General features: G+C 41.1%; 1 protein-coding gene across 1 annotated transcript in view; it reads left to right on the forward strand.

Annotated features, from left to right (window-relative positions):
* LOC101902112 (ATP-binding cassette subfamily C member 4-like) overlaps window positions 1-24,961 on the forward strand; it is a 101,076-nt gene that overhangs the window by 56,232 nt on the left and 19,883 nt on the right. The window contains exons 3-4 of the mRNA XM_024988912.2: window positions 457-567; window positions 1,660-1,780. Coding sequence (XP_024844680.1) covers window positions 457-567; window positions 1,660-1,780 — 232 coding nt within the window. The remainder of the gene's footprint in view (window positions 1-456; window positions 568-1,659; window positions 1,781-24,961) is intronic.

The raw sequence follows: 24,961 nt of genomic DNA on the forward strand, positions 1-24,961 counted from the left end.
TCTTGATCCCTATCTCCTGTACAATATCAGGCTAATGCCTCAAAATAACCATCTTATTGGTGTTTGGATACCAGATTCTTTTATAGATCACAGAGAGAAAAACAATAAACAGCTAAAGTCAAAAGGTAAAATAGAGAGGCAGAGGCAGTAAAGTAAAAGGGTCTTCAGTCTTTCAAACCATCTCCAAGGGAATAACTAGTCTTTGGAAGGGGTGTGTTAAGCTCTTCCACTCACAGGTAGGGAGAGACAAACTATCTCTCCATGAGCTGAACAAAGACACTGTAGTTTACAGTCAATCAGAAGGGTAAGGGTTCTTTTACGAGGCCATTGTGTATGATTTTACTAATAAAAGCGAGTCAAACAGTTTTCAACATGGAGTCAGAATTGGCTTCTTCTCTGCAACAAGGTATGTAGTTTGAATTTCCATCTCTCTTCTTTTCTCTTAATTTTTAACAGGTGGATAAATCCCTTGTTTAAAATTGGTCACAAACGGAGATTAGAAAAAGATGACATGTACTCGGTGCTTCCAGAAGATCGTTGCCAGCACCTTGGAGAAAAGCTGCAAGGGTGAGCACTGGCAACAGGGAGAAGGGGAGGGAGAGTGAGAATTTCCACATGGGGCTAAAGGTATGTGTATGGTGGTGGAGGGGGGGGGGGTGACTTTGCCTTCCTCTGGGTTCTTCTGAGCCTCCTCCCCTGACCTGGTATACTCACCCGTCTCAGGCTAACCCTGGTCTTAGCCCACTTTGGAGGTTCGGGGAGTCTATGTTCCCTGTGCATCTGTGCAAGTGGAGGGAGCCCACAGTCGAGGCCTTGGAGGCTGAGCTCTGTCCTGGGAGTAGGGTCCCTGGAGTGTTACTGAGTCCAAGCTCACTCTGCTCACCTCATGACAGACCAATGAATCTGAGAGACAAGGTATTGAGGCAAGGGATATGACTTTATTTGGAAAGCTGGCTGACCCAGAAGGTGGCAGACTGGTGACTCAGAGTAACCATCTTGTGGAGGTCTGGATGCCAGGTTCTTTTGTAGAGTCAGAGAGAAGGAAGCAATGAGGAACTAAAGTCAAAATGCAGAATAGAGAGGGAGAGGCAGTGGGGAAGTAAAGTGAAAGGATTTTCATTCCTATAACACATCTCCAAGGGAATGGCCAGCCTTTGGAAGGGGAGTGTTAATCTCTTCTATTCACATGTGGGGAGTCAGATTATCTAAGAGCTGAACAAAGGCACTTTAGTTTACAGTCAGGCAGAGTGGCAGGGTCCTCTGAGGCAGGCCATTACCTATGACTGTAATAACAAAAGCAACAAAAAGCAAGTCAGAGAAACAATTTCCAACATGTAGTCAGAATTAGCTTCTTTTCTTCAGCAGGAGGAAGGTGTCTGCCCTCTTGAGCTGTTCATGGTGCTGTGAATCCAGCAAAGATTGGGAGGAACTCATTTCCCGAGACTAGGACTTTTCCCTTCAAGGCTTGTTGAAGGGAAACACACGTGGTGCTTCAGGGTCTGCACCATTCATCTTTGCTCATAGAAGCCCTGTGGGCAGTTAGCCAGCATCTATAGGGTAGCCACAGAGCACCCTGTAGTGCAGGCTCCTCTCCCACTCCGCCCCACCTCCTTTCCCCTTTGGTGGACACGCTGTTCACTGTGCTGTTTCTCATCACAGGTACTGGGATCAGGAAGTGAAGAGAGCTGAGAAAGATGCACGGGAGCCTTCTTTAACGAAAGCAATCATAAAGTGTTACTGGAAATCCTATTTGCCTTTTGCAATTTTTAAGCTTTTTGAGGTAAAAGCTTTTATATAAAGTGCGTTACTGTCTACATGCAGATCAGTACTGAGATGGATACAACTGGTAGGGAAAGAGGCCGGAGGTTTAATATCAGAGGATAAGATGTCTAGGAAACATGATGTAGCTCAATGGCTGTATTTATCTTTAGAATACAAAGATACTTAAAGGACTGGACCTCTGGTGGATTACTCTTTCCCTTTTAACTGATTAAAATGTAGTATCCTGGAAAGAAGTACTGAAAAGAAAAGATGTTTTATTCCAACTTAGGATATTGTTCAGTTCAGTTTATTCCCTCAGTTGTGTCCAACTCTTTGCAAACCCATGAACCGCAGCACACCAGGCCTCCCTGTCCATCACCAACTCCTGGAGTTTACCCAAACTCATGTCCATTGAGTCGGTAATGCCACCCAACCATCTCCTCTGTCATCCCCTTCTCCTCCTGCCTTCAATCTTTCCCAGCATCAGGGTCTTTTCAAATGAGTCCATTCTTTGCATCAGGTGGCCAAAGTATTGGAGTTTCAGCTTCAACATCAGTGCTTCCAGTGAACACCCAGGAGTAATCTCCTTAAGGATGGACTGGTTGGATCTCCTTGCAGTCCAAGGGACTCTCAAGAGTCTTCTCCAACACCACAGTTCAAAAGCATGAATTCTTCAGTGCTCAGCTTTCTTTATAGTCCAACTCTCACATCCATACATGACTACTGGAAAAACCATAGCCTTGGCTAGACAGACCTTTGTTGGCAAAGTAATGTCTCTGCTTTTTAATGTGCTGTCTATGTTGGTCATAACTTTCCTTCCAAGGAGTAAGCTTTCTTCTAATTTCATGGCTGCAGTCACCATCTGCAGTGGTTTTGGAGCCCCCCAAAATAAAGTCTGGCACTGTTTCCACTGTTTCCCCATCTATTTGCCATGAAGTGATGGGACCAGATGCCATGATCTTAGTTTTCTGAATGTTGAGCTTTAAGCCAACCTTTTCACTCTCCTCTTTTACTTTCATCAGGAGACTCTTTAGTTCTTCTTCACTTTCTGCCATAAGGGTGGTGTCATCTGCATATCTGAGGTTACTGATACTTTTCCCGGCAAATTTGATTCCAGCTTGTGCTTCTTCCAGCCCAGCATTTCTCACGATGTAATCTGCATATAAGTTAAATAAGCATGGTAACAATATACAGCCTTGATGTATACCTTTCCTATCTGAAACCAGTCTGTTGTTCCATGTCCAGTTCTAATTTTTGCTTTCTGATCTGCATACAGGTTTCTCAAGAGGCAGGTCAGGTGGTCTGGTATTCCCATCTCTTTCAGAGTTTTCCACAGTTTATTGTGATCCACACAGTCAAAGGCTTTGGCATAGCAGAAATAGATATTGTTGGAACTCTCTTGCTTTTTTGATGATCCAGTGGATGTTGGCAATTTGATCTCTGGTTCCTCTGCCTTTTCTAAAACCAACTAGAACATCTGGCAGTTCACAGTTCACATATTGCTGAAGCCTGGCTCGGTGAATTTTGAGCATTACTTTACTAGCGTGTGAGATGAGTGCAATTGTGTGGTGGTTTGAACATTCTTTGACATTGTCTTTCTTTGGGATTGGAATGAAAACTGACCTTTTCCAGTCCTATGGCCACTGCTGAGTTTTCCAAATTTGCTAGCATATTGAATGCAGCACTTTCACAGCATCATCTTTTAGGATTTGAAATATCTCAACTGGAATTCCATCACTTCCACTAGCTTTGTTCGTAGTGATGCTTCCTAAGGCCCACTTGACTTCATATTCCAGGATGTCTGGCTCTAGGTGAGTGATCACACCATCATGATTATCTGGGTCATGAAGATCTTTTTTGTATGGTTCTTCTGTGTATTCTTGCCACCTATTCTTAATATCTTCTGCTTCTGTTAGGTCCATACCACTTCTGTCCTTTGTTGAGCCCCCCTTTGCATGAAATATTCCCTTGGTATCTCTAATTTTCTTGAAGAGATCTCTAGTCTTTCCCATTCTATTGTTTTCCTCTATTTCTTTGCATTGATCCCTGAGGAAAGCTTTCTTATCTCTCCTTGCTGTTCTTTGAAATTCTGCACTCAAATGGGTATGTCTTTCCTTTTCTCCTTTGCTTTTTGCTTCTCTTCTTTTCACAGCTATTTGTAAGGCCTTTTCAGACAGTCATTTTGCTTTTTTGAATTTCTTTTTCTTGGGGATGGTGATATTGTTGGTGATTAGTAAATGATATAATGATCTTTGACCAAAAAAGATCCTAGAACCTCAAGGAATATGTACCTCATGGTTTTGAGAAAGTAAATTTGGACCAGAGCCCCAGTAATGTCACCAAGTCCAAGCTCACACTGCTAGCTGCCAATGAATCCGAGGAATGCAGAGCTGGCTGACCAAGAAGGTGGCAGAATAATGTCTCAAAGTAACCATCCTTCTGGGGTTCTGGATACCAGATTCTTTTATGGATCAGAGATGAGGTGAGGTGAGGTGAGGAAACAAAGTTAAAAGGCCATTTAATCTTGCAAGTATCTCCTAGAATGGCAAGCCTCAGGCAGGGGGATGTGTTAATTTCTTCCTTCCTGCCATCTACTGGTGGACAGGGTTCTGAACAAAGGCAATTTCGTTTAACAGCCAGACAAAGGGGCAGGATTCTCTGAGGCAGGCCATTATGTGTGACTGTAACAACAAAAGGGGCCTAAGACACAGATCTATCATGGAAGAATCAAAATTAACTCTTCCCAGTTACAATAGCACAGGTACTCAGCAAATAATTGTTTTTAACTTTTTTTGGAATATAGTTGCTTTACAATGTTGAATTAGTTTCTGCTGTACAGCAGAGTGAATCAGCTACATGAACACATACATTGCCTCTTTTTTGATTTCTTTCCCATTTAGGTCACCACAGAGCATTGAGTAGAGTTCCCTGCGCTATACAGTAGGTTCTCATTAGCTATCTATTTTATACATAGTAGTGAAGATATGTCAATCACACTTTCCCAGTTCATTCCATCTCCCCTTCCTCCTTGGTATCCATAAATTTCTTCTCTATTTCTGCTTTGTAATTAAGATCATTTATATTGTTTTTTTTCAGATTCTACATATATGCATTAATATACAATATTTGTTTTCTCTTTCTGACTTATTTCACTTTGTATGCCACTCTCTAGGTCCATCCACATCTCTACAAATGATCCATTTTTGTTCCTTTTTATGGCTGAGAAATGTTACACTGTATAGATGTACTACATCTTCTTTATCCATTTCTCTGTTGATTGATATTTAGGTTACTTCCATGTCCTGGCCATTTTAAATAGTGCTCCAGTGAATATTGAGATTCATGTGTCTTTTAAAAAATAAAGTAATTTATTTTAATTAGAGGATAATTACTTTACAATATTGTGGTGATTTTTTACTGTACATTGAATTATAGTTTTCTTTGTGTATAAGCCCAGTAGTGAGATGGTTGGGTCATATGGATCAGATCACATCGGATAAATGTTTTCCTAAAGTGATAATTGTCACCTCCTCCTCTTCAAGGGGAACAGACTCTGGATCCCTGCATCTCAGCTGAAGTTGCCCAGAGCTCCCAAGAGTACATGCATTCCCCTGGCTGCCCCCTTCCCAGTGGGCTGGGTATCCCAAGCCAAAGGCCCTGATTGGGAGGAGCTCCAGTTTCACTGTGAATTGTGGAGAATTCGTGAGCCACCCATGCTGGTTCCTGTCCCTGGCTGTGGGGGTGGATTGCTGGTTGAAGGTGGAGTCTGGGAGCCTGGCATTAGCAGAGGGTGAAGGAAGGGATGTACAGGGAAAACCAAAGGCAGAAGCTGTGAGGTCAGTAACCTCCATGACCCTGAAGGGCTTGGGTCAAGATTCCCCAGTGAGACAGTTCCACCTGGGGACACAGTGCCGTCAGCCCCCTGTTCTGGCTGAGCCTGCTGGAATTCTGCTGCAGACCCCCCTGGGTGGCTCATGCTCTCTGTGGTCCCTTAGTGCTGCCTTAGGGACATGGGTGGCCTGTGAGTGTCTGAGAGCAGGAGGGATGGAAGATGCAGTTGCTGAGAAAGAGGTGTTTTACATGGAGAATGTGGTGGGTTGTCATCAGTCCACTGTGTTGGGGTGAAGGGGTTGGGTCAGGTGGTTTATGGGTGGGCGGTGTGGTTGCTTGTTTAAGAGGCTCTGTTGGACTTCCCTGGTGGTCTGGTGGTTAAGATGCCATGCTTCCAATGCAGGTTCCATCCCTGGTTGGGGAACTAAGATCCCACATGCTGCCTGGCATGGTTGAAAAAGGAAAGAAAAAGACTCTGTTTTACTGAAGGGCACTGCAAGCTGTAGGCAGCTGGGTAGGTGAAGTCTGCCCCATACAACTGGAGAAACCAGAGAATCTGTCAGCTCACAGGTGACTGGATAGTTCTGGGAGACAGAGCTCTCCTTGATGACACAGGTGGGTTGGTCATTGTGCCAGAGGATAGGACAGGTATGTGGGGCAGAGTGCTACCTCTGAGAGGGCAGGGACCACCTAGATAACTGCAGTGCCTTGGGAAGGGCAGTGGGGAGTTTTGATTCCAAAATTGTTTATCTCCAGAAATACTTCCAGGAAGGCCAGGCCTGAGGTTGCATAAGATGCAACTGGTGGAGCCCTGGCTCCTCTTTCAGGAGGTTGGTTGTTGGGTGGTCATGGCAGAGAATTGGGAAGTCAAGGGCCTTGCAGATGTGGGGGCTCATCCTTTGTAGTAGTACTAGAAGTACTAGTAGCAGTAAAGGGGCTCATACTCAGTAGTTGTGAGTACTTTATATGTGGTAAAAGTTTTATTCCTTTTGTTAATTCAACTAACTCATAGGTATTGTATTACCCCCATTTAAGAAGAGAGGACATTTAGTACCGAGTAGTTGTATCGTGGGAGAAGGCAATGGCAACCCACTCCAGTACTCTTGCCTGGAAAATCCCATGGATGGAGGAGCCTGGTGGGCTGCAGTCCATGGGATCACTAGGAGTCGGACATGACTGAACAACTTCACTTTCATTTTTCACTTTCATGCATTGGAGAAGCAAATGGCAACCCACTCCAGTGTCCTTGCCTGGAGAATCCCAAGGACAGGGGAGCCTGGTGGGTTGCCGTCTATGGGGTCGCACAGAGTCGGACATGACTGAAGTGACTTAGCAGCAGCAGCAGCAGTTATATCATGTGCCTGTGGTCACATGAAGCATGAAGGACAGACTGAGGTTCCCTCTCTGACTTCTGAGCCTGACCATCTCAATGACTGAGAGCTCATCCGGGGTGAAGAAGGCTCATCTTAAGAGCTTTGTTTTCATGGTCTGAGACTCATGCATCCTGACCTTGGCCTAAGTATAAGAAATAGGATACTAGGAACTCCCTGGAACAGAGAGTCAGATTGGGGATCATAAATGAGGGTGGAACCAAGGTGGTTGAACCCCAGGTTCCTGAAGTGACTAGGTGTTGACACTATTAGCAGCAGTGTCATGCTTTGTTCAGGTGGGCCAGGAGCCCTTCAGGAAGCCACTTGCCCTCATTACCATCCCCAAGTGGAAGTGGTTGTAACTGACCTGGTGAGCTAAGTTCTAAATAACCATCCACACTCTTAAGACACCATAACAGATTGACTCCTTGAGTAGGAAGGTAATGGTTCTTGGACATGACAACATTGGGACCTCAAGGAATTGATCTCTGCCCAGATCATCAATGTTGTTACTTAGAGTACCTGGAAGCTAGCAAAGAGCTGGTATCTCTGTGAATCTGGAGGCACATTTGCTCAGTGAAAATGAGAACCCTAGGTCAGTTACTGGGATGTGGAGCAGTTCTCCTTCCCTGTTATCTGAAAACACTTTCCTGCACACAGTGTGTGCCCCAGGCCTGAGGTCTTAGGTGATGGTTGGGTAGGACCAGCTGGACAGATTGGGATAATAATGGAAGAACTCTTCATTCTGATGCGGTGAAGTTCAAGAAGTTTTGGGACAGTAAAGCTTAATGAGAAGTAAATGTTGAGTATTTCCCCTGGCAGCTAAAAGAAGCCTGAAATCCGACACAAATACTTCTGTTTTCCTAGATTTATCAGTTGACCCTCTGCTGTTTGGAAAAGTTAGAAAGAAGTTATTTCTTATAAAAAAGCTAGAAAGAGTCTGCTACCTTTCAGAAATGATTTGCAGGTGGTGTTTGGGTTTTCAGTGATTAAACCTGCTGAGTTAGATGGAATGTAAGCTAAATAATTGGTTTCATGAAATTAACTTCCCATTTTGTGATCTTCTGTCTATGCTGCTTTCCTGTCTTTGTATTTTATTTATTTATTTTTTTTAGAAAAGCATAGTATATACTTTGTTTTATTTATTTATTTATTTATTTTTATTTTTTGGCCATGCTACATGGCATACGGGATCATAGTTCCCTGATCAAGGATCAAACCCTTGCCTCCTGCATTGGAATTGTGGAGTCTTAACCACTGGACTACCAGGGAAGTCCCTGCTCTTTGTATTTTAGATAATGGAAGATCTAAACTGAACGCAGGATGTTTTAAAATGTAAACAGATTTTCTTTGTGACCTCCAGCTCTCTTAATTCCTCTGGTACACAGAATGCCTTGCAGATTATCCATGATTCCCAAGCAGTGTGCTATTACCGACCATAAGTACTGGCAGCACCAGCAAGAAGAGGCAGGTGATGCCAGTTCAGGGTGAAGCTTTTAGGGTTAGGATTCAAACTATGAAAACCTCTGTCCTGTGAATATTAGGAATCCCTTTAATGCTTAGAGAAACAAGTACCAGACTAATGTTGAATTTGGTGCGCTTGTAGGTCACTCCTAATTAGGACAGAATAGCCAGAGAGCTCCCAGCATGCCTGGCCCCTGTGTGCACCTCCACAGGGATAGCAGGTTGGGAGGACAGGTTTCTGCCTGCCTAGTGCCCTCAGGGTGGAGAGGAGGAGCTGAAGCCTCTGCCTGGGCCAGAGACACAGAGACCACCTCCCAGGTTATCAGTGCTTCTCTCTGAGAGGTGAGGTCTCCACCTGCTGCTGTGTAAGTGGGATGATCTCAGAGAACCAGAGTGGGTTCACTCAGTCCCTTTCTCTAAGAGGCGATGAGTGGCCAGGAGTTATGTCCTATTCTCATGACCCTTAGAAATGGCCTAGCATTGCCTGGTTACCCAGTTACTTGGTCTCTGTCTGAGGTCACTTTTGCTGACGGTCTCTGGTCCAGGTGGAGGCTGTAGGAAATACATATTTGTGTAAACCTTCACTTTGGAGCTCAGCTGATAGGCAAGAAGTAGACAGAAACCTCTGAGTCCCACAGTAAGGTTTCTGCCTTGACTGAGAGCTGATTCCCCAAGAGCCATACTGGGTCTTACCTTTCCCAACGTTTTGTTCTAAATGTTCCTCACCTCCAACCAACTGGGACTAGGGAGTGGGGCTGGTGGTGGAAAAGGTACAGTGGGGTAAGAGCAACCATTGAGGACAACACAGTAAGGGACAGGAGGAAGGAGCACTGAGCATGGACAGGGACCTGCTGTGTGTATCCTGCTGGTTCTTGAGTGTATATATTATCCATTTGGTGTTAGTAATATCAACAGTGATGACCTTGAGTCATAATGTAGCCACGCATTCTGGGAAACAAACGCACTCAGGACAATGCAGATAGTGGAGTGCAGTTTATTACACGAGTGGGCCCAAGGCAGAGTCTCCTCTTAGCCAAGGACCCTGACCAGTTTTTGTGAAAACCTTTTATACTCTAAGTTTACGTGCTCAAACCCACCTCCCTAAATTCCTTGAAACTAGTCTGGACAAGGTGAAAGAGAGATACGATCAAAGTTATCCCATGATTCATGTGTCATAAGCCTAGATATTTAAACAGTGGACATTTATCAATAGGCCTGTGGTCATACCCTGATAAGCATAATGGGATTTACGACTTTGTTCTGTTACAGAGATAATTAGCACATTCTTTTAGGCGACTGGACTTCCCTGGTGGCTCAGACTGTAAAGTGTCCTTCTACAATGTGGGAGACCTGAGTTCAATCCCTGGTTTGGGAAGATCCCCTGGAGAAGGAAATGGCAATCCACTCCAGTACTATTGCCTGGAAAATCCCATGGACAGAGGAGCCTGGTAGGCTACAGACCATGGGGTAGCAAAGAGCTGGACATGACTGGCCGACTTCACTTTAGGTGACTGGAGAGTCTAGGTACAAGTCCTGAGGCTCCTTCACTGGGGGGTCTCGTTTTCCATTGGTATATTGTTTCCATAGATACTGGGCATATAGCTCAAAGTCCACAGTCCAGCCCAAGATGGAGTCCTGCTTTCAAGATGGAGCCTGTTCTGTTTCTTCCTTCAATAAATGAAGGTTATCTTCAATCCACTTTCATCTTGTTCTTAAAAGCATGTACATAGCATTAAAAATTAAAAAAAATTGAAGTATAATTGGCTTACAACATTGTATTAGTTTCAGTTGTGCCACATAGGTTTTCAAGAATATTTCAAAAATACAAAACCAGTATAGGATTACAGGGTAACAGAATATGTCACCCCAGAACATACATCTATGCATCTTTGGATTGTTTTGAGCTATTTTTTTTTTTTTTTAGAATAGACACAGGAGAAGCTCTGAAGACAGAGTATAAGCTAACCTTCTATGAGGGACATTTACACTGATAAAGGAAATCTCCATTTGTAAGGGTGTCTCCTTCTTTGTACCAGAAAGATGGCTCTAAATCACATAAGAATCCTGTCAGTGGAAAAGTCTTCCAGAAGTCTTAAATCTGCATGACACACCCAGTCCCATGGTGTTGCTTTTCCTATTAATCTCTCATAAGTACTACCTCACTTTTCTGTTTGTCTTGAGCTCAAGATGGTATTTAAGGTAGTGAATTGAGCCAGGAGATACCTGAGTATCTCCCAGGTATATAGGAGGTCTGCATATTAATAAACTTCTGTTTCTTTTTCTCTTGTTATTCTGTCTTTTATTACAGGGAGTGTTAGCTAAGAACTCAGAGGGTAGAGGGAAAATAAGCCTCTATGTCATCCTAAGTCAGCTTCAGTAGTTCCCAACTCATGAGCAGTCTTGAATCATCTGAACCTCTACTCTCACTTCCCCAAATTATTTTGAAGCAGTACCTAGATATCACATCATTTTTATTCTGTAAATATTTTAGTCTGTATCTTTAAAAGATGTAGAGTTGTCCCTTTATATAATTCTATCCCCATTATTATGCCTAAATATTAACTTTAATATCATCAATATCGAGCCATTGCACACAATTATCCTATTTCCCCTTGCCTTGTAGTCTGAAGCAAAATAAAAAAAGGCACATTTGGTTGACAGAGGTTGCATGGATTAATTTCTATTCCCCTCCACCTCTTGTCTGTCTCCTCTCAGCTATTTATTTTACTTATTATTATTATTTAAATGGAAGAAACCAAGCTGTTTGTCCTGGAGAGATTCACACAGTCTGGATTTGGCTGATTGCTTCTCTCCCTGTGTCACTTTACATGTTCCTCTGACAGCCTACAGTCCATGGGGTCACAGAGTTGAACATGATTGAGCGACTAACACTTTCACTTTCTGGCACCTTAAGTTAGTGGTTAGAAGCTGATCTGACTCATTCAGGATTTCCCTGCCCCTCCTTTATATAGGAGGTAGGCTTGTAGGGTTGTGCACCTCCCTTATAAAGTAGACAAAGTCTTCTCTTTTTATGTGTGTGAGATGTTAGGAACTATTCATGATCATTACTCAAGTTTCATTAACTCATTAGGAATTACAAAATGTTGATGTTCTAATTCTAATTTTTACCTTTTTCATTTATTAGCTAAAATAAAGAGCCACTTTGCCATTGTTAACTCTTTGGTTACTCTGAGCTATAGTATGTATAGGAATGGCAGGGAAAATTCTTATTTTTTTTTAACTTAAAACATTTTTTCCCCTTCTTTATTATTTTTGTCAAGCCAAGTGACATGTGGAATCTTTGTTCCCTACCAGAGATCAGACCCATGTTCTCTGCATTGAAAGTGTGGAGTCTTAACCACTGAACCACCAGTGAAGTCTCTTTTTTACATTTTTTTCTTAATATATGTGCTTTGTTGTACTGTAGTTGACTTACAATCTTTCAGATGCACAGCAAAGTGATTCAATTATATATAGTAGTGTTAGTCACTCAGTCCTGTCCAACTCATTGTGACCCCATGGACTATAACCTACCAGGCTCCTCTGTCCATGGAATTCTCTAGGCAAGAATACTGGAGTGGGTTACCATTCCCTTCTCCAGAGGATCTTCCCAATGTAGGGATCGAACCCAGGTCTCCCACATTGCAGGCAGATTCTTTACCATCTGGGCCACAAGGGAATATTTCAATTATACATATATGCATATATTATTTTTGAAATTATTTTCTATTATAGGCTATATAAGATATAGATTATAGCTCCTATGCTATACAGTAAACCTTTGTTGCTTTTCAAGTATTTATTTTTTTTATAATTAGAAATCTAGCATTCTATCCATACTAAGTCAAACAAGTAGAATCAAAATGTCATAAAATTTTTAGCTAAGCAAAAGTTCATGTTTTCTAAAATATATATATATTATACATATTATTTATGTATACAAAAGCTTTCCTACTGCACTTGATAAAGGCTTGAGGAAGAACATCAAAAACAAAAGAAGAGATGGAGAAATTGGAAAATACAAACTAAGTAAAATTGGAGCACTGAATATGAAATAGAAAAAGTGAAACAAATTAGATAAAAGTAAAAGATCATATAGTCCAGTTATTTTTAAACATGGCTGCTCACTAGAGATATATCTAAAGCTCTGGAGGAAAAAAAAAGCAATACCTATACATTTGTATTTTTCAAAAAATTCCAAGATAATTCTGATATGCATCTGAATTTTAAAAAGTGGTAACAAGTTATTCTATTAAATTGCAGTGTTCATGATATAGAGTATTATTTTTCTGTTGACCAATCATGACAAAATGGCATTAAGTGAGTACTAGTTACATAATCACAATAGCAAAACATGTTTATCAGTTTTCACAATCAGTAGCCAGATAAAAAAAGAAAGGATAATTACAATTGCAAACCATAATTAACCTAACAATATAAAATGAAAGAAAGACGTGAAAATGTCAGTTGCTCAGTCATGTCTGACTCTTTGTGACCCTGTGGACTGTAGCCCACCAGACTCCTCTGTCTCTGGGATTCTCCAAGCAAGAATACTGGCGTGGGTTGTCATTCCCTTCTCCAGGGGATCTTCCCAATCCAGGGATCAAACTCGGGTCTCCCACAGGCAGATTCTTTACTGTCTGAACCACCAGGGAAGTCTACTCAGTTCAGTTCAGTTTAGTCGCTCAGTAGTGTCAGACTCTTTGCGACCCCATGAGTTGCAGCATGCCAGGCCTCCCTGTCCATCACCAACTCCCGGAGTTTACTCAAACTCATGTTCATCAAGTTGGTGATGCCATCCAGCCATCTCATCCTCTGTCCTCCACTTCTCCTCCTGCCCCCAATCCCTCCCAGCATGAGGGTCTTTTCCAATGAGTCAACTCTTCACATGAGGTGGCCAAAGTATTTGCAATATAAAATAATTACATAAAATTTGAGGGGTCAGGGAGTGATGTCGTAATTGGAAGTGCACATATGCATATATTTTCCTCCACTTAGCCAGTCTGTGTCTTTTGGTTGGTGCATTTGATCCTATTATTGTTTTCTTAATTTTTTGTTTATTTTCTGTAGGTCTTTTCCTTCTCTTGTGTTTCCTGGCTAGAGAAGTTCCTTTAGCATTTGTTGTAAAGGTGGTTTGGTGGTGCTGAATTCTCTTAACTTTTGCTTATCTGAAAAGCTTTTGATTTCTCCATCAAATCTGAAGGAGAGTCTGGCTGGGTAGAGTATTCTTGGTTGTAAGTTCATCCCTTTGAGCACTTTAAATATATCGTGCCATTTCCTTCTGGCTTGTAGAGTTTCTGTTGAGAAATCAGCGATTGCCTGACGGGAGTTTCCTTGTATTTGTTGTTTTTTTCTTGGTGCTTTTAATATTTAACATTTTATCTTTGTCTTTAATTTTTGTCAGTTTGATTACTATGTTTCTTGGTGTGCTCCTCCTTGGGTTTATACTAATTGGACTCTCTATGCTTCCTCAACTTGGTTGACTATTTCCTTTCCCACGTTAAGGACATTTTCAGCTATTATCTCTTCAAATATTTTCTCATGTGCTTTCTTTCTCTTTTCTCCTTCTGGGTCCCCTATAATGCAAATGTTCACATGCTTAATGTTGTCCCAGAGGTCTCTTTGTCTTCAGTTCTTTTCATTCTTTCTGTCCTCCAGGTCATTTATTCGTTCTTCTGTCTCAGTTATTCTGCTATTAATTCCTTCTAGTGTGTTATTCATCTCTGTTTGTTTAGTTCTTCTAAGTCTTTGATAAGCATTTATTGCATCTTCTCCATTATTTTCCCAAGATCCTGGATCATCTTCACTATCATTATTCTGAATTCTTTTTCTGGAAGGTTGCCTAGCTCCACTTCATTTAGTTGTTTTTCTGGGGTTTTATCTTGTCCCTTCATCTGGGACATAATTTTCTCCTTTTTCATCTTGATTGATATTTTGTAATATGGCTCTTGTTTTAGCTGCTGTAGGACTATAGTTCTTCTTGTCTCTTCTGTCTTCCCTTTGATGGAGGAGGCAAAGAGACTTGTGTAAGCCTCCTGATGGGAAGGACTGGTGGTGGGAAAAACTGGGTCCTGCTCTGGTGGGCAAGGCCTTGCTCAGTAAAGTTTCAATCCAATTATCTGATGAAGATGGGGTTGCACTCCCTCCCTGGTAGTTGTTTGGCCTGAGGTGACCCAGCTCTGAGGTGTGGGGTCTATGGTAGGGTTAATGGTGACCTCCTAGAGGGATTACATCAAGGGGGACCTTCCTGGACTGCTGCTTCCAGTGCCCCTGACCCTGTGGTGAGCCCCTGATAACCCATGCCTTCACAGGAGACCTTCCAATGCTAGCAGGTAGTCCTGGTTCAGTATCTTGTGGGATCCCTGTTCCTTCCATTTGGGCCTTGGTGTGCATGAGATTTTGTTTGTGCCGTCTATGACTGAAGTCTTGTTTCCCCCAGTCTTATGGAAGTCTGAAATTCCACTGGCCTTCAAGGTCAGATTCCCTGGAGAGTCCCAGTTCCTTTGTCAGATCTCCAGGCTTGGAAGCCTGACATGGGATTCAGAACCTTCACAACAGTGGGAGAACTTCTTTGCTTTTATTGTTCTCTAGCTTGTGGGTCACCCACCCAATGGGTATGAGATTTGATTTCATTGTGATTGTGCCCCTCCTACTGTCTTGCTGTGTCTTCTTTGTCTTTGGATGTGGGGTATCTTTTTTTTTTTTTTGGTATGTTCCAGCATCCTCCTCTCAATAGTTGTTCAGCAGTTAGTTGCATTTTTGGTGCTCTTGCAGGGGGAGATGAGTGCATGTCCTTCTACTCTGCCATCTTGAACTGCCTGTTTTTACTTTTTAAAAACTAATTTTCAAAATAGTGAGTTGCTTCTCCTTTGGAGTTAATGAATTTTGTGGTTGTTGTTATTTATTTTGTTGTTTTGTTGCCAGGGTCCAGCCCCGGCTGATCCAGGGTATTCGAAGGAGAGACGTAGGCGAGGATCAGGAAACAACTGCTTAATTAAACGTTAATTAAGGATATAAAGAGTAATAGAATAAGGATAGCTCAGTGAGGAAATTCAGTGGAGAAAAGAGGCTGAAATAAGGATAGCTCAGTGAGGAAATTCAGTGGAGAAAAGAGGCTGAGTAGTTTGGTTTACGCGGGAGACCAATAAAACTTCAAGACAAGAAGTTTGCACCACTTACGTAGGCCGCAGGAATCCTTCCGTTCTCCCGAAGGAGAGGAGACACTGAGGCCTCCCCGGTCAGATCTTAGAAGCCCAAGCATAGTTAGCAAGCATGGCGGGTTGCATGCTCCAGATGGAGACTCAGCCAGAATTTGGGAGAGAGCGCAACATGGGGAGACCAAGTTTGGGTGAACAAGGCCTGCATTTTATTTTCCAAAGTAGTTTTTATACCTTAAGTTATGCATAGAGGATAATGGGGGAAGGGGTAGAGTCATGCAGCAAGCCAGGCTTTCTTCCTGCAAACTTATCATATGCAAAAGCTTAGGTGATTTGCATCATCTTCTGGCCCGGAGGCCTGTTAACATTTTAAGACCCTTTCTTCAGAAAACTTATTTTTCTCTAAAGGTGATTGGTCAGGAGCCACCCTCCAAAAGCATTAGATAAAGTTGCATTCCTACAGAGCAAAGGTGTGGTGGGCTATAACAAGAAAAAGAATTAACTCAAGGGTCCCAGGTTACAAACATTAAAGCTACTACTTACACCAATTATATTAATCAATACACTGCCAGGGACACAGCAGGTAAGGGATATGGAAACTTAGCAGCAAACATTGGTCCAACAAGTGAAAATCCCTTCACCAGTACAATTTCTAATCAATCTTTTAACTACTCAAAAGAATCTGTGTTTAGACAGTTTAGAACATCTTCTGCCTCTCACAGTTGGGAGGCTCTGAACAATCACATGTGGCCGGAAAAACCTATTCAGGCAGGCTAGAGGATTTCCAAAGGAGTTTGTAGGTTAAACACTGTCACACCCAGGAATTATTAACTGGAACTGTAAGCTAACTCTTTTTTCAGAGAGAGGTAGTGGAGGACAGCCCCCCGTAAAGTCAGAGGTGTAGGTGAAGGCACAAAGCAGAAAGTAGGCAGACTCTGGTTTTGGGTGTAAATGCTCGAGAATTTCCAGGGGGGACTCCTGAGGCTCGATCCTGCCTTTGCGTATGCCAAGCCTCCTTCCTCATGACCTTTGTCATGGGTGGAGCTCCTCACGCTGGCTCCCGGCAGTGATAGAATTCCAGTTGAGCTATTCCAGATCCTGAAAGATGATGCTGTGGAAAGTGCTGCACTCAATATGCAATATGCACTCAATATGCAATATGCCGGCTGCCGGCATTTTGTGAAGCCCCAGAGAAATTTAAGCATTTCTGATGTGCTTCAGTTGTTACGATGATTACAGTTGTTATGCTTATGCCAACCTTTGGCCATCTTTGGCCAATGGGAATCTATCCAGGTTGGGTCCTAAGTTTTTGTACATATTCTAGTAGGCTTAGCTAGCCTTTTCTGCTTTCTGATGTGACAAGATATTTCTAGTTTATCTTGTGCAGCTTTTCCCCCAGCCCTGGTATCAGCATTTCTTCAAGCAACTCTGGCTCCTTTTGGTGGGAAATGGTATCTAAAGTTTATAGTCTGAGCATTAGAGTTGCTCCTTGATGCTTAGTTGGTTATTGTTTCTCAGCTTTTTGATTGGACAAAGAGAGAATACATTTAATAGTTTTTTTAAAATTTGGTTTATTTTTATTTTTGGTTATGCTGGGTCTTTGTTGCTGTGTGGGCTTTTCTCTGGTTGCTGAGAATGGGGGCTACTCGCTACTTGTGGTGTGTGGGCTTCTCACTGTGGTGGTTCTCTTTTTGCAGAGTACAGGCTCTAGGGCACTCAGGCTTCAGTAGTTGTGGCACATGGGCTTAGTTACACTCTGGCATGTGGAATCTTCCTGGGTCAGAAATAAAATCAGAGTCCCCTGCATTTGGCAGTTGAATTCCTAACCACTAGACCACCAGGGAAGCTGTAGAATACATTTTTTTTTTTTTTTTAAGGTAAACATCTCATGAGTCTACATGAGTATTTCCAATTCAAATCAGATTCAGGACATTAGTGTTTTTTCTTCATCTCATTTCTCTTAAATCCATAATATATCTCTTTTTTTCCTGTCATCTATTCTCTGTTGTCCCATATCTAATCCTAGTTTGCAATGATAACAATATAATTATATTCAAGTGTTTTACCTTATGATATGAACACTATCACCCATAACGTGACTTCTCAAAACAGTTTTAGAATTTTTTGCAGTTCATAGTTTCTTTAAGTAGATATATCACACAGAGGATACATTTTCAAATTATTTTGTTTTCAGTTCAGTTCAGTTGCTCAGTCATGTCCGACTCTTTGCGACCCCATGAATTGCAGCACGCCAGGCCTCCCTGTCCATCACCAACTCCCAGGGTCTACTCACACTCATGTCCATCAAGTTGGTGATGCCATGAGCCATCTCATCCTCTGTCATCCCCTTTTCCTCCTGCCCCCAATCCCTCCCAACATCAGAGTCTTTTCCAATGAGTCAACTCTTCGCATGAAGTGGCCAAAGTACTGGAGTTTCAGCTTTAGCATCAGTCCTTCCAATGAACACCCAGGACTGATATCCTTCAGAATGGACTGGTTGGATTTCCTTGCAGTCAAGGGACTCTCAAGAGTCTTCTCCAACACCACAGTTCAAAAGTATCAATTCTTCGGTGCTCAGCTTTCTTCACAGTCCAACTCTCACATCCATACATGACCACTGGAAAAACCATAGCTCGACTAGATGGACCTTTGTTGGCAAAGTAATGTCTCTGCTTTTGAATATGCTATCTAGGTTGGTCATAACTTTCCTTCCAAGGAGTAAGCGTCTTTTAATTTCATGGCTGCAGTCACCATCTGCAGTGATTTTGGAGCCCCCAAAAATAAAGTCAGCCACTGTTTCCACTGTTTCCCCATCTATTTCCCATGAAGTGATGGGACCAGATGCCATGATCTTAGTTTTCTAAATATTGAGCTTTAAGCCAACTTTTTCACCCCCCTCTTTCACTTTCATCAGGAATAGTTCTTCTTAATATGGCTCTGTCAACCAAGTGGACAAGTATATATTTAGTTAATTTTGTTTCATTTTACTCTGAGATTTTAGGAATTGCTTTTGAAAAAATTAGTTGTTTTATAATTGTAATTCTGTATAATGTTTTCATGCTTCCAAAGTTAAATCAACAGAAGAAGCTACTTTTTTTTAAAAGGTTGATATCCTTGTTCCACTCTAATTCCTTCTGTTAGAGGCAACTTAACAAACCCATTTGGATTTATCTTTTAATTTTGTGAATGTAGTGCTTTCTGAACACTCAATTTTTCCTAATGTACAGAAAGGTCTTAATTTCATCATTAGAATCTCAGGACTTGGGGTAATAAGGATTTTTCTTGGAAGTATGATATGTCACATTGAATTCTGATTAAAACCCTTTGTGGTAGACATCCCTGGTGCTCCAGTAGTTAGGAATCTGCCTGCCAATGCAGGGGATGCTGTTTCTATCCCTGGTCTGGAAAGATTCCACATGCTACAAGGCAACTAAGCCTCATTGCACCACAACTACTGAGCCTGTGCTCTAGAGCTTGGGAGCCATAACTAAGGAAACCCACGTGCATAGAGCCCATACTAGGCAACAAGAGAAGCCAGCACAATGAGAAGCCTGGGCACTGTAACTACAGAGTAGCCCCTGATTGCTGCAACTAGAGAAAGCTCATTTGCAGTAATGAAGACGAAGCACAGCCAATTAATTAATCAACCAATCAACCCACCTATCAATCCAGTCAGCCTTTGCGGTACTTATAAGTAGGTCTGTAGATTTTCCAGGCTCAAATGCCATGATATTGTGGGAGAGGAGGATAGCAGATACTTATATGGGATTAGTTCCTGTACCCAGAATTGTCCATGGAGAGGGAACTTTAGGATCCATCCCTAACCAGTTGAACCTAAACCAGATTCTGGAGGCGGGCCTCATGCTCTTAACTGCGTTGCTCCCCTAGGTGATGCTAAGGTGCAGTCAGGATGAAGACCATTGTGTGAAAGAGGAGTGAAGGTATATCTAGGATCCTGATGGTTATGGTTTCCCCAGAGTCACTGCTTTTCATCCTTAGTTCTGGATATTTCTAAACTCTACTCTTGTCACCTGCCCATTTCTAAAGATTAACTGCCTATTCATTTTCCCACAAACTCACTCTTTTCTGCCTATGTTTGACTCAAGCAGTCTTTCTTTGCCTGATTTCTTATTTCTGTATACTGTGTTTTCTTTTTTTTCCCTCATAAATCAAAGATCATGGAATTCGGCAAGAAATGTTTCATGGGGAAACATGGAGGAGGCATTGTACCCACTGAGGAAGTTCTGGCATCAAACGTGTAAGAAGTTCCCCTGAACCAAGACATGGGGTCAAACAGATGATGCTTTTAGGAGGCTGAATACGAAGGACTCCATCAAGAAATGTTTGCCTCGGAGACACTGAGATTCTCAGAGAACTTTGAATGATGAGCATTATGGAATTAAGTTGGGCTCTTTAAAAAAATCTTGTATGGTTTTACAGTTGTGAAGAATACTTGTGAAGGAATAAAACTATTTTCACTTGGTTTGTGGAAAAAATTTTCATTGGGTCATAGATTGGTGTCAAAAGTGAAGGATTTATGGGGTAATATTTGTCCTTGTTCCTACTTATCCAGAAAATTTTAATTTGGTTAGTTTCAGGTTTGATAGTGAATATTTTCTCAGCTGTTGTATTTCTTACTAGTTGAGTTCAGGATCAAGAAAAGACAGAGGAGTTGAAGCTATGGGCCATGAAATGGCATTACTCTTTAATGAGACTGTTTTTTTCAACTGGGTTATTAAATGATATATTTTAGTATAAAAATCCTGACACTTAAGCAGTAATGATGTACCTTTATTTGCACTTTTTTTTTTTTTTTTTTTTTGCTGAATTTGTTGCATCTGTTGGTATGCTCTTTGGTGGGTGATATTGCTCTTACTTTTATAATTACACTTTTATAATTACACTTTTATAATTACACAATGTTAGCCTCAATCAAAGAGCTGAGTAACAGGCAACAGTGACTCCCAGAGACAATCGTAAGTTTCAGGACAGTTTGGGAAGGCAGGTGTTAGTGCTGGGCTTCTGGTGGAGAGCCCCAGGTTTGCAGGCTGCAGCACTGGGCTGTCTTTCACCATACCTGGGCTGGAACCGTGCATGTGTCCAGTTTGACATTCTTGGTTCTCTGTGAAAGCCTCCCATTCCACCTCAGTAAACTCTATAAAAAGTGTGTTTTATCATCTATTGTATGAGGGGCTCTTTTAAGCTCTTCATGCCCCTTGCAATGAACGATGAAGCATGCTGGAAGGGTAATAGTGAGCCTTTGTGCTTTTGAGAACTGAGCATCTTGCTCTGATCTGATCATCTTACTCATTTAACTAAGTGTTATTTGCTTACTTCTCTATTGTTGCTGTTTAGTTGCTAAGTTGTGCCTGACTCTTGCAACCCCATGGATGGTAGCCTTCCGGGCTTCACTGTCCATGGGATTCTCTAGGCAAGACTATTGGAGTGGGTTGCCATTTCCTTCTCCAGGGTATCTTCCTGACTCAGGGATCGAACTTGCAGCTCCTGCTGCATCTCCTGCATTATGGGCAGATTATTTAATGCTGAACCTTTGGGGAAGCCTTACTTCTCTATAGTAGATGAAAACTTCTGTGACCTCTTGGAAAACAAAGCAGTTGATGCAGGGTGTGAACATGTGTGTGCAACAAAACAGGAGTGTTTGGGTTCAGTGTCACACCCATCTGAGGGATGAGGATAGCTTTCTGTACATATCCTGATTGGGTACTAGTTGGCTGAGCAGAAAATACTTGTTAGTTTTGTCTTATGTTTGGTGTTTTGGATTCTACTTTCCCTTCCTCTTGTGCATGGACTCCTCAACTTCAGATAACAGAAGAGAACTATCAAAGCAGCCTGTCAGTTGTTTACCTTGTCTGTGTTAGTAAGGAGATTGCTTAAAAGGAAAAATTTATCTCAAAATGGAATTCCAGAAAGATTTCCAAACTTTTGGCATTTTGTCTTTTGACAAGTCTGTGGAGGAAATGGTGTTGAGGGCCTAAGTGTTTACTTTTTTTGACTTGAATTTGTGTTGAGAGTTTGGTTTTCCTTCCTGGGGAAAAAGGGTACTTTCTCAAGGGATGACTACAGGGAGGAAGTAGTAGGATGTTTGGTGGAGTGGCTATTTGGCAGGGTGAGCAAGTGTTGCTATTTATTTGGGGAAAGACAATTGTTTTCTGTAAGTCTTACTCAGGAGTTAAGCCCCAATGCCTCCCAAATGATTGGTTTAGTATTTAAAATTTTTGCTCTGGGGAAGAAATCATTTCTTCCAAACCAACACCTGCAGTGTGTGGCTGATGGAGAACCATGGATGTTTTATTTTTAGCTTGTCTTCTGCTGTGTTTAACTTTTAACTCAAGGAAAATCCCAGCTTCTAAGGTCTAGAGATACATTGATGCAGTGCCACCTGGAGCTGAGAGTTTGGGAACCTCCCAAGCCTGGTTTATTTTTGATACACCAACAAAAGCTAGTCTGATGTCTTGACCTGCTGACACGTGGAATTCTGGCTGGGAAAGATTGGATCTGTTTGTGTGCCAATGTGTCAGTTCATAAAGGCTCTTAAAGCAAAAGATGATAGCAGGAGTGTGTCTTGCCTACATGCGCCATCTTGACTTTCTGTCGGGCTGGGATGTTGAGACTACAGGAGACCAGGGCAGGCTACCAGCAGGGCTTGTTCATATGGAAGCAAATCTCTTATGCTTCTTCTGTCACCTTTTCCTCATTCATCTTAGGCAAAGACTCACTTGGTGTTTTACTAAATGTGTTCTAAAACACTGGATGTAATATTTATTGAGCATCAACAGTGTACCAAACACAATGTACTAAGGATTTATTACCTTGAAAAAATTTGACTTAAGTTTAAAGCTATTGTCTGCTTGTCTTATAGAAGAGAGTGGATCTGTATATTTTTCTTTTAGATTAGCCATGAGTATAGCATTTCGTAAAAATGCCATTTTAATATGCTAATAATAAAGGTGAAGCTGGTTTGTGTATAGAAATGCAAGAGATTTATGGGTACTGATTTTGTTTCTTGAAAGCTTACTGAATTCATTGATGAGCTTTAGTAGTTTTCTGGCAACAGCTTTAACAATTTCTTTTATTTTTTTTTCTTTTTTTTTTAAAATTTTATTTTATTTTTAAACTTTACAATATTGTATTAGTTTTGCCAAATATCGAAATGAATCCGCCACAGGTATACCCGCGCTCCCCATCCTGAACCCTCCTCCCTCCTCCCTCCCCTACCCTCCCTCTGGGTCGTCCCAGTGCACCAGCCCCAAGCATCCAGTACCATTTCTATATATAGTATCATGTCATTTGCAAACAGTGAAAATTTTACTTCTTTTCCAACTTGGATTCCTTTATTTCTTTTTCTTCTCTGATTGCTGTGGCTAGGACTTTAAAAACTATGTTGAATAAAAGTGGCAAGAATGGACATCCTTTTTTTGTTCCTGATCTTAGAGGAAATAATTGCAACTTTTCACCATTGACTATGTTAGCTGTGGGTTTGTGGCATATGGCCTTTATTTTGTTTAGGTAAGTTCCCTCTATGCCCACTTTCTGCAGAGTTTTTATTATAAAAGGGTGTTGAATTTTGTTGAAAGCTTTTGCTGCATCTACTGAGATGATCGTATGGATTTTATTCTTCAGTTTGTTAATATAATATATTACATTGATTGATTTGCATATACTGGAGTGCTTGCCTCCCTGAGATAAATCCCACTTGATCATGATGTGTAATCTTTTTAATGTGTTGTTGGATTTGATTTGCTAGTATTTTGTTGAGGATTTTTGTTTCTATGTTCATCAGTGAGATTGTCTTGTGATTTTCTTTTTTTGTGGTATCCTTGTTTGTGGAGCCATCAGGTCCTAGACTTTTGTTTTTTGGGAGGTTTTTACTCATAGTTTCAATTTCAGTACTTATGATTAGTCTGTTCATATTTTCTATTTCTTCTTGGTTCAATCTTCAGTCTTGGAAGGTTTTACTTTTCTAAACACTTGTCCATTTCTTCCAAGCTGTCCACTTTATTGGCATATATTTGCTTGTAGTAGTCTCTCATATTTCTTTGTATTTATTTAGTGTCCATTGTAATTTCTCTTTTTTCATTTCTAACTGTTGATTTGAGCCCTCTTCCTTTTTTTCTTGATAAGTCTGGTTAAAGGCTTATCAATTTTGCTTATATTTTTGATGAACCAGCTTTTAGTTTCATTGATCTTTTCTATTGTTTTCTTTATCTCTATTTAATTCATTTCTGCTCTGATTTATCACTTTTTCCCTTCTCCTGTCTTTGAATTTTGTTTGTACTTCTTTCTCTAGTTGCTTGAGGTATAAGGTTAGGTTGTTTATTTGAGATTTTTCTTGTTTCCTCTCTTAGCACTGCTTTTGTTGCATCCCATAGGTTTAGGATCATTGGGTTTTCATTTGTCTCTAGGTATTTTTTGGTTTCCTCTTTGATTTCTTCAGTGATGCATTGGTTGCTTAGTAAGATATTATTTAGCTTTCATATCTGGTTTTTTTTTTTTTTTTTTTACAGTTTTTCCCTTGTAGTTGATTTGTAATCCATAATGTCATGGTTGGATAAGATCCTTGATATGATTTAAGTGTTCTTAAATTTACTGACAGAGAAGACAATGACACCCCACTTGCCTGGAGGTTGCTTTGTGGCTCAGCATGTTAGCTATCCTGGAGAATGTTCCAATGTGCACTTGAGGAGAATGTGTATTCTGCTGCATTCATATAGAGTGTCATATAAATATCAGTTATGTCCATATGGTCTAATATGTCATTTAAGGTCTCTGTTTCCTTATTGATTGTTCTGTCTGTATGATCTGTCCATTGATGGAAGTGGAGTACTAAAGTCCCCCACTATTCTTGCCAATGTTGATTTCTCCTTTTATGAAAAGACAACCCACAGAATGGAAGAAAATATTTGCAAATGAAGTGATTGACAGGGGATTAATCTCCAAAATATATAATAGCTCATGCAGCTCAATATATATATATATATATATATATATATATATATATATATATATATATAAAATAAAAAAATTGGCAGAAGATCTAAATAGACATTTCTCAAAAGAAAACATACAGATGGCCAAAAAGCACATAAAAAGATGCTTAACATTGTTAATTATTAGAGAAATGCAAATCAAACTGCTATGAGTTGTCACCTGACACCAGTCAGAATAACCATCATCAAAAAGTCTGCAAATAATAAATGCTAGAGAACACGTGGATAGAAAGGAAACCTCCTACACTGTTGGTGAGAATGGAGGTTCCTCAAAAAAACTAAGAAATAGAACTACCACATGATTCAGCAATCCCTCTACTGGGCATGTATCTGGAGGAAACCTTAATTTGAAAAGAGACATGGACCTTAG

Source organism: Bos taurus, unplaced genomic scaffold (assembly GCF_002263795.3).
Source record: "Bos taurus isolate L1 Dominette 01449 registration number 42190680 breed Hereford unplaced genomic scaffold, ARS-UCD2.0 Leftover_ScbfJmS_1223, whole genome shotgun sequence".
Lineage (NCBI taxonomy): Eukaryota > Metazoa > Chordata > Mammalia > Artiodactyla > Bovidae > Bos > Bos taurus.